Genomic DNA, 15,473 nt, shown 5'->3' with positions numbered 1-15,473 from the left:
CGTGACGATGCAGCACCGTCAACAGTGCTGAGCGTCGTTCATGTTGGCCCCGGACCATCGGGCAGTCCTTATTGTCAAAACAGACTGAATGAATTCAAGGTGCACATTTTCATTACGCAGAACTGTTTTTGTTTACCATAAGTGAGTCTCCTTTGAACTTCACTAAATGAATGTGTCCCATTCAAACCAGCAACAGATAAAGGAGTGAACTTTCATCTAAATCAGACTGTACTTTGCTGTTTGGTGATCATGCAACATCAAACCACATTTACAGAGAAAATATTTACAGTGCTGTATGAAACACTTATGTTATATATGGTCTGAAAAAATCTACAGAGAGGTTTGGAAATTTGAGTCTGGAAAAGTATGGAATTTTTAAAAATGTCTAGGATCCCTGTTATCATGAAAGTCTATGGGATTGTCCCATAAACTTGGATATGATTGTAACACTTTTTTGCCTGTTTTTACAAACTGAGGTCTAAAATTAGTAACATGCTACATATACAGATATTTAACCCAGACTAATAATTTAAAATGCATTTTTCTGTAGATTTTTATCACAACCTAAATAATTTATATGTGTACTTTATATTTTGTAAAAAACGTATTTGTGCGATATACTAGACAATGCATGGGACTATAATTTACTTATATGTGTATACTTTTCCAATGAATTATTCAGATTTTGATGCTATCACTGACCCCATAATGAAGGCAAAGATGGTTGCATTGAAAGGAATCAATAAAATGATGGTTCAGAACAACATGGGAATGACTTCAATGGTTATGAACAAGTGAGTTAATAGTCTTGTTTGTTTGTCTGAAATATTATTAAGTTTATTTCAGTGTGTTTGGGCATGTGTACTAATTGCTCTTCCATTATTCCTCTCTTCACAAAATCACAATTAGTGTCCAGACAGGGCAGGCCCTACCTGGTCCTGATGGAGGTATAGCTCCAATGCAGTTGACTGCACAGGTGAGACGCTTTGCAGATTTCTCAGTAATCGCACTTGGAATCTAAGCATGATTCAGCAGATTTCAGTCAAATTAGAATGGCCAGTCTACACATCCCCCACCCCTTGTGTGTTTGTTTATTAAATATTTTGATTTTCCTTTAGCCACCAATAAAAGTGAATAAGACAGAATGACTTCCTTAGTCAATGCATAAAAGATCTGCAGATCAGGTCCACAGTGATTGTCTAATTTTGTTGTAAATCTTACATTTAGGATGGAAAACTTGCTCCTCACATGGCACGACCCAATCCCCCAAATTTTGGAACAGGATTTGCCCGTAAGTTTTTAATAATTATTCATATCATTATACAGTCCATGTTGTTTCTCTTCCAGTTTTAAGGCAAACATTCTGAATATGAAGATATGTATAATGTGTAATGTAATACCAGATGAAGCACTGAACTGAACATATTTAAATGTTATTTTACCTTTAATTACAGAAATGTATTCTTTATGCCAGTAGTTAATAATTCCAACCTTTCCCCCATCAAGATGACACACAGAAAGTTCAGTATGAGGACTGGCTCAGGGAAACTCAGCAGCTGCTTCAGATGCAGCAGAAGTTTTTGGAGGAGCAGATTGGGGCCCACAGAAAGTCAAAAAAGGCCCTGTCAGCCAAGCAGAGAACTGCCAAGAAAGCAGGACGGGAGTTTCCTGAAGAAGACGCGGAGCAGCTGAAACATGTGACAGAGCAGCAGGGGGTGGTGCAGAAACAGCTGGAACAGGTAAAACACACACATAATATCAATCATTCATAAGCTGCTTTGTTTACAGATAATGTCTCTGGTCTCTCTTTCTGAAAACTTAAACCGATTAAAACAGTTGATAATACAATCCTGAAAAGCTTTATGACAGTATTGAAAAATAAATTTAAATGAAATATCATTTCATGGTTTGTCCTTTATCAGAGAACAGTTTACTTTGTTGTTTGATTTAAGGCCCATTCACAACAAGAGCGATGTCTATAAAGATAACTATAATGATAATTATATTAGCTTCACACTAATGCATGATAACCTGTAGCTTTAAATGCTCAAGCTCTTTAAAGTCAGGTGGATTCTGATTAGCTGTCAATGTTTTATCGATTATCGTTTGTATTGGGAAGAAAAAAATCTTTCTGGAAGTGATTCCAACGATATTGTTCCTCTGTGTCATTTTTGTTATAGTTGTGGTTTGGACTTCCATTTTATCATAGAATTAGAATGATTATTAAAACTTTATAGTTATATATTTATATATTGTTATAGTTATTGACCAGGACTTTAATCATCTTACCCTTCAGTAGTTTTTCAGAATGTTTTAATAGTGAATACAAATTCCTTGAATCCTTAAATATTTGTATGACTGTTTCTTTTTGTAATAGTCAAATAAAGTTTAAAATTTTAATTAAGTAAGATTTTTGCAGTAATCAAGGACAGAACACGTTCCAAAAAATGAAAATCATTTAAATTTGTGGTTCAGCTATGGTCTGTACAATTTGAAAAAGTAATATGAAAAAAAACATTTTCTGATGTAAGAAATACTGTTGCATTTACAATTCATTAATGTCTAATGAAGAGTAGTAGTATTATTTCTAATATATGGTTGTTTACTTTGACATTATATTACTTCAGATATCACATGATTATCTAACAGCAATACTTTATATCATATATTGTTTCAAGGATTCTTGGTAACACTTAAGTATAGGGAACACATATTCACTATTAACTATGACTTTTCCCTCAATAAACTCTTTATTTACTGCTTATTAATAGTCAGTAAGGTAGTTGTTAAGCTTGGGTATTGGGTAGGATTAAGAATGTCATGCAGAATAAGGCATTAATATGTGCTTAATAAGTACTAATAAACAGCCAATATTCTAGTAATATGCATGCTAATAAGCAAGTGTTACCGGATTCCTTGTGACATTTTCTTTTAAGATCAAGGACATGTTGGAATGAATGGGAAAAGTGCATGTTGTTGTAAATGTTTCAGTCCGATTTATGATGGATTTTTTCTGTGCTTTTTCTAGATCCGCAAGCAGCAGAAGGAACATGCAGAGCTGATAGAGGAGTACAGAGTTAAACAGCAGCAACAGGGTGGAATGCAGCCCCCATTGATGCCTGGAATGCCACCAATGCAGCCTCATGCTGGCATGATGCCAGTTGGGCCCCCCATGAACCAACCTATGATGGGTCCCATGATGCCCATTCGGCTTCACCCTGGCCAACCAGATGCAGCTAATGTGTCCAACACAGCAGGCTGGCACCCTGGTGCACCTGTTCCCAGTGGAGGACCTCAAATGCCAGGAATAATGCCCGCTCAAGCAGTCCAGGCACAGCCCCACAGCCACCAGTGGCTAGGCCCAGTCAGGGGCAGGCAGGTGGCGAGTCTCCTCATGTGAATTTCGATGATACCAACCCATTTAGTGAAGGTTTCCAGGAGCGTGAGCGCAAGGAGAGACTACGGGAGCAGCAGGAGAGGCAAAGAGTTCAGCTCATGAAGGAGGTGGAAAGGCAGCGTGTGAAACACTGCATGGAGCAACAGCAGGTTCCTAACTGCCAAGATGGTACCATGAGGGCCCTGTCCCAGATGCCTTTTTACAATCAGGACCTACCGCAGGACTTCATGCAGCCACCCAGAATGCAGCAGCAGATGCAAGGGCCACCATTTCCACAGCAACAAGGCATGCAGCCGGGGTTCGTTGGAGGACCGTCCAGACCAATGATGGGTAACGGTCCATTCCCTCAGGAAATGGGACCAGGATTTGTTTCTGAGAACCTGGCGCCCCATGGGCCAAACTTTGTCCAGGCACAAGCTAGACCTCAGAGATATCCTGGGCCAAATATGATGCCTCAAAATCCAGCTCAAGGGCATCCATTTCCAATGGAAGGACCCACGCCCTTGCCTCCAAACTTTCCAGGTCCCGGTCCATCACTTATTCAGCTGTACTCCAACATCATCCCGGAGGAGAAGGGCAAGAAGAAAAGGAACCGCAAGAAGAAGAAAGATGACGATTGTGAGTCACTGAGAGCTCCTTCTACACCTCACTCTGACCTGACAGCCCCGTTAACACCCTGCGTGTCAGATACCTCATCCACACCGACAAGGAACCCAATGGTCTTCGGCGACCATGAGTTTTGCGAGACGTCCCAACCTGGATCATCTACACCAGGCTCCATGAGCAGCCAGCCGCACTCTGAGCTAGAGCGCCAGCTCTCTGAAGGCAGCTGTGGTGGAGGGCCAGAGATGGCCATGAGCCATCAAGAGATGCATGACAGGATCCTCTCCAACATCAAACTGGAGAAGGTGGAGTCGAGTGATTGCCATGGACATAAGGGAATGGAGATGGAAATCGGAATAGGCATGGTCAAGGTAGAAGGAGAGAGGGAAGGAATGATGCCTCATCCTGCGAGTCAAAGTCCAGCCAATAGCTTGAAAGGAGAAGCTGGGAATGAACTCCTCAAACACCTTCTAAAGAATAAGAGGACTCCACCTCCTGCACTGCCCCACCAGAGGTCTGAAGACAGTCTGAGGTCGGAGGAAGAGGGATCCACAGACAGCAAGGCATTTCTGCGACAGAGCTCCATGGATAGCACTGGGGTGAGTGATTGAGGATGCATCATTTTCTTTTCAAAACTTGGGTATTTTTGAACTCGTCTTGACTGTCATTTTTCCTTTCCCTACAGACATTCTCGGATTCAAACCACCATGATTTCCCTGGACCATTGCTTCCAGAGGACAAGAAGAAACAGCGGAACAAGAGGGCACCCAAGAGCGGAGACAGACCCGCCCCCCGCTGTAAAAAGAGGAAGAAAGAAGAGGATGAGAGTCAAGCAGTGTATTCCTCTACTGAGCCAGTAATGACCCAGTTAAAACAGGTAAGATCCAAAATCCTTTATATTTTCAGTCTAGGTGAGTCACATTTACTTCCATGACCCTGTCAAACTGTCTCAAATATCCCCTCATCAATACTAAACCAGAAATGTGTTACTTTTTATTCACTTTTATACTGATTATCATTTAACATTATTAGCAATATTAATAAAGTGGACACTGTTTTTGAAAGGCTGCATTTATTTGAGCATACATACAGTAATATTGAAATATTGTTCTAATTTATAACTGTTTTCTCTTTCAACATTTTTTAAAATTAAATTAATTTAATGTATTCTTATGTCTTCAGCGTCACATGATCCTTTGGAAATCATTCTTGTAAGCTGATTTGATGCTCAAGAAACATTTCTTATTATTATCAATGTTGAAAACAGTTGTGCTGATTAATATTTTTTGTGGAAACCATGATTTTTTTTAGGCTTCTTCGACGAATAGTAAATTCAAAAGAACAGCACCTCTTTGATACAGAAATATTTTGTAACATCATAAATGTGTTTACTGTCACTTGTTCAATTTAATGCATCCTTGCTGAATAAAAGTATAAATTTCTTTCAGAAAAAAAAAACGTTTGTGTGTGCGTGTACTTGAAAGTCTTATTAACAGGTAATTTTATATTCTAAAGGGTAATTTTATATTCTAATCTAAATTAATATTATTTTAAGGAGGTATAGATTTTTATTGCGGGGAGGGGGACTAAATACTAATAAAAAAGTTATTTTTGCAGCAACTTAAACTGAAACATTTTATGTGCAGTGGTCTGATATATATGTGTAGGTCATTGCCATTTTGTCATGCAGTTTTAGTTTTAGTTTTCTCTAAGTCATTTTAGGCATGGCAATTATTAGGAATTGAATGATTTTTTTTTTTTCTTTTAAAGGAATCTGTATGTTTATTCAGCAAGTATACATTAAATTGTTTAAAATTGACAGTAAAGACATTTACACTGTTATAAAAGATGTTTATTTCAAATAATTGCTGTTCTTTTAAACTTTATATTCATCAAGAAAAAAAAAAGTATATTTCCACAAAAATATCAAGTTTTTTTTTTTTATTGATAATCAGAAATGTTTATTGAAAATATCTTGAAATATAAAATATACTTTGATCAAATATTTTTAAGTATATTTCATCTTTTATTATAATAAATGCTTATCACATAAGAAGTTTCTGACAATTTCTTCCACATTTACATAGGACCTCAGGAGCACTGGTTTCTCTCTTCTAATGCTTTTCTAAGCATGACCTTTCTAAGCATGATCTCACATTTCCCATGTGTCGCTCACTGTTTCATTGCAGCAGCAGCTCTCTCTCTTGCCCCTAATGGAGCCTCTTGTGGGGGTGAACTTTGCCCATTTCATGCCCTATGGGGGCGGACAGCTGGATGGAGAGAGCCGTCTCTCGGGCACATTTGGAAGCGCCTCATTGGATGGTGTCTCAGACTATTACTCCCAACTGATTTACAAGGTAATTAAGAATAGCTAATAAAATACTCCATGACTGTTCATTTGCTACTGAAGCATCAAGTGATCACTTTTATTACTTACATCAATTTTTGTGATATCAGCAGTAAACTTCACTTATTAGTTTTTATATATGAGATGTGCAGATGGTGACTCATATTTTTATCTCTCCACAGCAGAATAACCTGAGCAACCCACCTACCCCTCCTGCCTCCTTGCCCCCGACCCCTCCACCAGTGGCACGGCAAAAGTTGCTCAATGGCTTTGCCACAACAGAAGAGCTAGTCAGCAAAGGTGGCGTCATTGTTGGGCATGATGGTGAGTGGCTGAATTTGGTGTTGATAGTGAACATTTTGACTAGTTCATTTGGCCAATGAACTGTATACTCTTGACTAGAGATAATAGGTTTGGCCATTGTTTTTTTTTTTTTTTTTTATGATTAATCACACATTTATACTTATTGGTTTTTGGTCAATATTGTGTCAGTCTACCAAAAATTGCTGCCATTTAGAAATGTAGCAGTTTATAGCAATAGCCCAAAACAAAGATAAATTTTGATCACAAAACATAATATTTCTAATGTACAATAGGTGCTTATAGAAATGCACCACTGACGCTGGGTATTGTTTTGTTTTTTTCCCCAACAGTCACCAAAGGGCTGCTTTCTCGGCCGTTGCAGTTTAAGGCTGAGGAGGAGCTGCTGGCTCGAGCTCTGGCTCAAGGGCCCAAAACTGTGAATGTGCCGGCATCTCTACCCACCCCGCCTCATAACAACCAGGAAGAGCTCAGGTCAGTACGCGAATACCGAGAACTGAGATTACACTTCCCACTGAAGTTTTAATGCTTCTGTTATGTCAAAGTTTGACCTTCAAATGTAGGTATTTTAAGTAACAGAATAGAGTTATAATTGTTTTAAGTAGCAGAATATTGTCTAGCACATTGGTCACCAACCTTTTTAAGCCCAAGATCCCTGACCTCGACCTTTTGAAAGACAAGATCTACTTGATAGAAAAAGACAGCCCAGATTGTATTTAGTATTTTTTTCGTGGCCAATGTAAATTCTGATTTATTTATTTTTACAAGCAAATTCGCTGATTCTGATACTGGTTGCAGATATTCATTATTAATATTATTATAATAAACAAAAATACATAGCCATTTCAAATTGGGAACCACTGCTTTTTAATCACAATCCAAACAAAGATGCTAGGCACGTTACATGAGCAGTTGTTTTTTTATTTTAATTAGATTTAATTTCAAGATTTAAAGCAAAAACAGAACAGTCTGACTTTATCTTTGTGAAATTATAAATGCTACACACACAAAAAAGCATGAAACAAAAACAGCAGGCTGAATGGGACGTAAATTCAACAGCAGGTGGCGCTTATGGAGCAGCAGTGATACGGTGTTTCCTTGGTTACCGCTGTAAACAAAGCTTAAATGCGCTAATAATTAGCTACTTTATTCTAAGGTAAGAGGAAAATAAAATGCCATTGCCATCAATATCTTTCTGAAAACTGATCTCCTTTTAGAGATGCATTCATATAAGCCCTCACCCCCAATTCAATATTTATATTTTCTTCCTATATTTCGAGCATCGTGAACAGTGAGCTGCTCTGCCTGCTACAGAATTTTCTCCTCTTCGCGTCTGTCTTCAGCGTCTCTGGCCATTTGTTACTGGCCATTCGTCTCGTCTCTGTTAACGGCCATTTACAGACTCAGACATGATGTGGGCTATTTACCTCTATCTGTCTGTCCCAGTAGCTCCCAAAAATAACATAAAATAAATACAAAAATACAGTACAAAGACTGGTGAAATGTAATGTATTTTTGTACTCATATTTCTGTTATTTTCACGAGCTACTGGAACAGTGATAAAGATCGACGGGTTGGCGACCACTGGTCTAGCAGATATAAAAATGATTAGGGAGACTAGAGTAATGGCTGCTTTGCCATCACAGGAATAAATTACATTTTAAAATATAATAAAATAGAAAACAGTTATTTTGAATTGTAATAATATCTCACAATATTACTGTTTCACTGTATTTTTGATCAAATAAATGCAGCCTTGGTGAACATAAGAGACTTTATTTTTTATATATTTAAAAATCTTTTATATTTACACTACATCTAATCATTTAGAAGACACTTTTGTCCAAAGCGACTTACAAATGAGAACAATAAAAGCAGTTAAACCAACAAAAGAGCAAAAATATGTAAGTAAGTTTTTTTTTTTTTTTTTTTTTTTTTATAAATAGAAAGAAAAAAAATAGAATAGAAATTTAGTGTTAGTATTAATGGGACAAGTGTTGTCAAAAAAAAAAAAGATGCTGTTTCTTAAAAAGGCTAAAGCTGCTCATGTTGAGTTAGGCAGGTCATTCCACCAGCAGGGAACAGTCGAGGTAAAGGTCCTTGAAAGTGATTTTGTGCCTCTTTGGGATGGCACCACAAGGCACCATTCACTTTCAGAATGCAAGCTTCTGGAGGGGACATAAATCTGAAGTAGTGAATTTAGGTATAGGAGTGCAAAACCAGTGGTTGTTCTGTAGGCAGACATTAATGCCTTGAATTTGATGCGAGTGACTATTGGCTACCAGTGCAAACTGATGAAGAGAGGTATGACCTGAACTCTCTTTGGCTCATTGAAGACCACTCTTGCTGCCACATTTTGGATCACTTGTAGAGGTTTGCATGCCAAAAGGCCTGCCAAGAGAGCATTACAATAGAGTCCAGTCTGGATAGAACAAGAGCTTGGACAAGGAGTCGTGTTGCATGCGCTGATAGGAAGGGCCTGATTTTCCTAATGCTCTATCAGGCAAATCTGCAGGACCGGGCAGTTCTAGCAATGTGGTCTGTGAAGTTTAGCTGATCATCAATCACAACTCCAAGGTTCCTGGCTGTCCTGGAAGGAGTTGTGGTGTATAAGCCTAGCTGAATGAAGAAGTTGTGATGAAATGATTGGTTGGTCAAAACCACAAGCAGTTCTGTCTTGGCAAGGTTGAGTTAAAGGAGATGGTCCTTCATCCAGGAGGAAATGTCTGTCAGGCAGGCTGAGATGTGAGCAGCTACTGTCAGATGATCTGGCTGGAATGAGATGTGTGTCATCAGCATAGCAGTGATAGGAAAAGCCATGTTTCTGAATCACAGATCTTAGTGATGTCATGTAGATGGAGAAGAGAATTGGTCCCAGCACTGAGCCCTGAGGCACCCCAGTAACAAGATGATGCAACTTAGACACCTCACCCCTCCAAGATACCATGAAGGACATTGATTATTCTACTTTTAAATTATACAATATAACTTTTTACTTTGTATTTGAATACTTTTTCCTACATTTTGATAGTGTTGAAGTTGAAATTTCTCTATTTTTGGCTTGTCTCCTACCCAAGTCCTTTTAACTTCCCTCTATAATAAATTTAATGTTAAAATTGATTATATCTTTATTCCAGAGCAAATGTTTTAACACAAATGAAACCCTTTAATTTAAAGAAGTTTAATTTTTCAAAGCTATCAAAAGCGCCATATTATGTGCAGAAAGGAAATAGCGGGCAGTACTTTGAAATGAGATTGCATATAAACATGGCACACAAACATCATGAATTTTGTATTTTCTACCCATTAGTCTATTTTCAGTTTCTCTGTTAAAATGTAACAAATGTATTTCTCTCATACACACAGGGGACAGGAGCACTGTGAAGACAGAGACACCCCAGACAGCTTTGTCCCATCGTCTTCCCCAGAGAGTGTCGTTGGCATGGAAATCAGTCGCTATCCAGATCTCTCATTGGTCAAGGAGGAACCTCCTTCTCCAGCCCTGTCTCCAGTAATTCCAATGTTTCCTGTCTTTAGGGGCAAAGGTAACTAGCTCCTTCCCCTTTGTGCCTGCAATTACAATATAAATGGGTGCTGCTGAGTGACTACAGCGGATTTAATTTTTTTGTTTGTTTGTTTATTTATTCCTCCTATTTTTTAGGCTCAGAAGTCAGGTTACGTGAGGTCAAGACGGAGCCTTCTTCAGTGTTCTTCGGCTCTCCGTTTGGATCGGTACAAAATGGTTCCAACACTGGGCTGGTGTCCATTGCCATCACACTGAAGCCAGCTGCTGCTGAGGTGAGAAACAGTGTTGGTTTACCAAAAAAAAACTGTTTCTGCAGAGGTACTTGCAGAATTTGTCTCGATTGACAGCACAAGAACATGAAGTACAGAAAAAACAACACAGTACAACAAAACAGAGAGGAACAAGTACAACAATTTCCCTACTACAGAATAGGTGCAAAGAAGGGTGTCTTTGACACAAGATTTGACAGATAATTTAAATTCACGGCACAAGCAGTCAGTAGGAATGGAGTGAGTACAAATGGTATAAATAGCTAGAGTTGTTTTGCCAAGGAAAAAAAAAAGTATGAGCAAGTATGAGCAATAAGAATAGTGTTGCTTGCATCAGTAAACATATCTAATACATTTCAAGTAATGTGAGAAATACTATTTAAACTTTTCTAATTCCTCACTGTGCACTTTCCTTTGCTCTTTCAGAACATCACTGACGTCGTTGCAGCCATTGCTGATCTGATCCGTGTGAAGATCCCCAGTAGCTATGAGGTCAGCAGTGGCCCGGGCTCTATGGGAGCCATCAGGACTTCTGTGGATCCACAGCGTCTAGCCTCTGCACTTCACGAGCCGAATGGACCAAGGGCCATACGGCAAGCGCCTCACCACCTGCAGCTACAGCACAACCATAACAAAAGTGAGAAATGCCTGCTAATCCATACTTTGGCCTTATGTCATAATACACTCTTTCATAGTGTCACATGATCTTTCAGAAATCATTCTAAAATGACTGTGGTGCAATAATATATTTAATTTTTTTTTTTTTAAATGACACAAAAATCATAGGATAGTGATCAGGATATAATTATTTATCCACCAGTTGTTAAGTATCCATTACTATGACTGTGTCTGGCTCAGCTAATAGAAAATCACTATTGATTTTGTGAACGATTGGAGAAGCTACTTACACAGTAGTGATCTTGGCCTGAGCTATCCTATTGAAGTCTGCTCATCTGTGTCAGATACTCACTTAATGAATGTACCGAATCAGATTAAAAGCTTCAATACAAGATTACATCTCATTCATTACAGGGTAATGACACTATTATCGTTGTGTAATTGCTGTTTTTACGCTAATCAGAGCTGGTAGGAGGAACCTTTTCTGTTTATTGACAACTGTGGATCTCTTTCAGGTGTTGTTGGTGGTAGAGAGCAGTATAAGAAGGGACAGGGCAGCCCAGGACCGAGGCAACAATGGTGTCAACACTGTAAAGTGGTAGTCCTGGGCAATGGCGTGAGGAAAATTACCAAAGATGAGCAGGGCAAAGCACAGGTAGGAATGTGTGATTTTTATTTGCCTTTAATGTATTCAAAAAGGCATTCGCACCCTAATTTGACATATTTCCATGTGAAATATAGAGTGTGAGGCCAGACTAATGCTAATGCCTAAACTGTTATTTTGCTATTAGTTAACATTAGCCAGTAGGACGCATGTTTCAGTGGTGAAGCAAGTTACATTATTCCAATATCTCAACCTCTGATTTCTCCCAGGAGTCCCAGTTATGTTCTGATGGGGGTTTGGTGTTCTGCAGTCATAGCTGTCTCATTCTGCACTCATCATCCTCTCAGTCCAATGGGAACACTGACAACAAGGTTTGTTTTCACTGTCATAATCCATATGCAAACAGCTTTGAGACGGACCGTGGCTGATTTTATTTAACCGATATATGAATTTCTCTTGATTACGCATGATGAATGTTATGCACAAGTTTCTATATTGTATTTCCAGGCATCAGTTGCTCTACTTTCTGAAAGTGCTTTGAAACAGAGTCCTTCTAAAGTCCAGCACCAGTACAGCAACAACATGTCCTCGCTGGATGTACACTGCCTGGCCCAACTCCAGCCCAAACCCTCCCCTCCCTCTCCGAACCTTCACGCGGTTTTTACCCCAGCCAAAGCATCTCAAGCGATCAAGACAGAATCTAAACCTGAAAGCATATCGGAGAGCCATCTTAAAGTGACCGTTAAGCTGAAACCGTGTTCAGAGAGCCACATGGAAGACAAACTGTGGCATCACGGCAAACGGTGGAAAGGCCTGCGCTGGCGAAAATGGACAGTACACATTGCGGTACCAAAAGTTGCCACCCAAGAGTCAGAAGTTGAGGAGCTCTTGCAGCAGCTCAACTCATCTCTGCGGCCATGCTCAACCACCCGTGACCGGCGCCGCTGTTGTTTTTGCCAACAGATTGGCGATGGGATGACGGATGGCCCTGCCAGGCTGCTCAACTTGGACTTGGACACCTGGGTGCACCTCAACTGCGCCCTTTGGTCCTCTGAGGTCTATGAGACTCAATCCGGTGCCCTGATCAATGTAGAATTGGCGCGTCAGCGTGGGCAAACGGTGGTTTGTGCGTTCTGTCAGCGCTTAGGCGCCACCAGTGGCTGCCATCGGCTGCGTTGCCTCAACATCTACCATTTCACCTGCGCCCTGCAGGCCGGCTGTACGTTTTTTAAGGATAAGACGATGCTGTGCCACCAGCACCGGCCCCGGGGAGCCGGCGCTGCCGCTGGCTTGCACTTAGAACATCAGCTGCGCTGCTTCTCTGTGTTCCGCCGTGTCTTCGTACAGCGTGATGAACTGCGACAGTTAGCAGCGGCTGTGCAGCAGCCTGAGCGCGGCCATACTTTCCGTGTGGGCAGTTTGCTTTTCCATGCGATGGGTCAGCTGCCACCTGCCCTGCTGCCCACGTTCCACTCGTCTACGGCCATCTATCCACCAGGCTATGAGGCGAGCAGGCTTTACTGGAGCATGCGGCACGGTCAGAAGCGCTGCCGATATGTCTGCTCTGTGGAAGAACATGAGGGGCGTCCTGAATTCAGCATCCGTGTGATTGAGCAGGGCTACGAGGATCTGGTGCTAACTGACACCTCTGCTAAAGGTACAGCTGCCTCAGTCGCCATCACATATACTGATGACAGATCCTTAAAAAAAGTCTTAAAATCAGTTTTATCAAATTCATAAAAAGTCTGAAGTGGTATAACAAAAGTCTTAATCAGAATTTTAAAAGGTCTTAAATTGGGGGATGACCTAATGCAATTATTAAACTTCAAATGGCTATGATTTACTGAAATAAATGTCAGTGCTACAAGTTTCAAAGTAAAAACTTGGCACTGCTACGCTTTCTACAGACTACAGACTTCAGACAGAGCAGTTCAAAATCAGTGAATACCACTCATTTATGCCATGATCTGTTAATAAATTATGGCATATGTTTGCTCTATGGTGTTTATGTTGTAGATCGTTGTAAGATTCATATTTTATCTCCATCTTTTTGAGTGAGTAGCTAGACGTTGTTAAACATCTAAGGATGTTAAACAAAATAAGGATCCAAGTGTATTTCAGGCTTGTTTATAATTAAGTCTTTTTTCTGGCTATTGCTATTTTGGTTACTCATTTAATTCAACATAAACTTGCTTCTCTCTGGTTTGCCCTGTCAAAGGAAGAAGGAACATATTCAACAATTACAATTGTACAATTATTGGCACAATAATCTATTTACTGCCTTTCTTTAAACACATTATTAACTTGTCAGCAAAATACAATATTAGCGGCCTCTAATTCATATATATTGTTATATTGATAAATATACCAATTTGAATACTTATGTATATATTACATAAAACAGTATATTATTTATAAAACAATTCTAAAATTTGCAGTTACAGTTAGCAGTTTGTTGATAAAAGTCCTGGAATGTGAGCCTCAGCTTTATAATCTGCAATACATGATTTATTTTGACATTTTTTGCGTTTGTTCTGTATGGACATGCAGTATTTGGGGAGGTATTAAAGGTGCCATCGAATTGAAAATTGAATTTACCTCGGCATAGTTGAATAACAAGAGTTCAGTACATGGAAATGACATACAGTGAGTCTCAAACACCATTGTTTCCTCCTTCTTATATAAATCTCATTTGTTTAAAAGACCTCCGAAGAACAGGTGAATCTCAACATAACACAGACTGTTATGTAACAGTTGGGGTGTATGCCCCCAATATTTGCATATGCCAGCCCATGATCAAGGCATTAGACAAGGGCAGCCAGTATTAATGTCTGGATCTGTGCACAGCTGAATCATCAGACTAGGTAAGCAAGCAAGGACAATGGCGAAAAATGGCAGATGGAGCGATAATAACTGACATGATCCATGATAACATGATATTTTTAGTGATATTTGTGAATTGTCTTTCTAAATGTTTTGTTAGCATGTTGCTAATGTACTGTTAAATGTGGTTAAAGTTACCATCGTTTATTACTATATTCACGGAGACAATCTTCGTTATTTTCATTTTTTAAACACTTGTAGTCTGTATAATTCATAAAAGCAACTTCATTCTTTATAAATCTCTCCAACAGTGTGTAATGTTAGCTTTAGCCTGTTAGCCACAGAGCATAGCCTCAAACTCATTCAGAATCAAATGTAAACATCCAAATAAATACCATACTTACGCGATTAGACATGTTGCATGACGAACAGTTTGTAAAGATCCATTTTGAGGGTTATATTAGCTGTGTGAACTTTGATTATGCAATGATAGAGTCGAGAGCTCGGGAGGGGGCGGAGAGCGCGAGCAATTAAAGGGGCCGCAGCCTGAATCGGCGCGTTTCTAATTATGCCTCAAAATAGGCAGTTAAAAAAATTAATAAAAAAAAAATCTATGGGGTATTTTGAGCTGAAACTTCACAGACACATTCAGAGGACACCTTAGACTTATATTACATCTTGTAAAAAAAAACGTTTGATGGCACCTTTAAATAATGCCCAGATTGCTGCTGTGGTCTGTGTGGGTCCTTATGCCCCAGTATGGTGATGATGACACTCATTAGTGATGAGGACACTATACTGTCAAAAAGCACCGTCCTTCGGATGAGACATTAAAGGTCCTGACTCTTTGTGGTCATAAAAAAAATCCCAGGATGTCCTTCGAAAAAAAAAGAGTAGGGGTGTAACCCTGACATCCTGGCCAAATTTGCCCATTGGCCTCTGTCTATCTTGGCCTCGTAATCATC

The 15,473-nt window shown here is 39.5% G+C and overlaps 1 protein-coding gene and 1 long non-coding RNA gene across 2 annotated transcripts in view; one reads left to right on the top strand and one right to left on the bottom strand.

The window, feature by feature from the left end:
• kmt2cb (lysine (K)-specific methyltransferase 2Cb) overlaps positions 1-15,473 on the top strand; it is a 133,666-nt gene that overhangs the window by 107,199 nt on the left and 10,994 nt on the right. Inside the window, 16 exon segments of the mRNA XM_048165067.1 lie at positions 683-794; positions 910-976; positions 1,228-1,291; positions 1,507-1,739; positions 3,029-3,338; positions 3,341-4,599; positions 4,686-4,877; positions 6,190-6,357; positions 6,530-6,671; positions 7,001-7,142; positions 10,035-10,213; positions 10,330-10,466; positions 10,890-11,100; positions 11,597-11,736; positions 11,955-12,056; positions 12,193-13,342. Of these exon segments, the coding sequence (XP_048021024.1) occupies positions 683-794; positions 910-976; positions 1,228-1,291; positions 1,507-1,739; positions 3,029-3,338; positions 3,341-4,599; positions 4,686-4,877; positions 6,190-6,357; positions 6,530-6,671; positions 7,001-7,142; positions 10,035-10,213; positions 10,330-10,466; positions 10,890-11,100; positions 11,597-11,736; positions 11,955-12,056; positions 12,193-13,342 (4,608 nt within the window).
• Positions 7,679-15,473, bottom strand: part of LOC125252004 — a 28,098-nt gene continuing 20,303 nt past the window's right edge. The window contains exons 3-5 of the long non-coding RNA XR_007181112.1: positions 10,348-11,078; positions 10,033-10,238; positions 7,679-9,440 (exon numbers count right to left, since the gene is read on the bottom strand). This is a non-coding gene — a long non-coding RNA (uncharacterized LOC125252004). The remainder of the gene's footprint in view (positions 9,441-10,032; positions 10,239-10,347; positions 11,079-15,473) is intronic.

Source organism: Megalobrama amblycephala, linkage group LG17 (assembly GCF_018812025.1).
Source record: "Megalobrama amblycephala isolate DHTTF-2021 linkage group LG17, ASM1881202v1, whole genome shotgun sequence".
Taxonomy (NCBI): domain Eukaryota; kingdom Metazoa; phylum Chordata; class Actinopteri; order Cypriniformes; family Xenocyprididae; genus Megalobrama; species Megalobrama amblycephala.
This window is presented reverse-complemented; position numbering and strand designations above follow the sequence as displayed.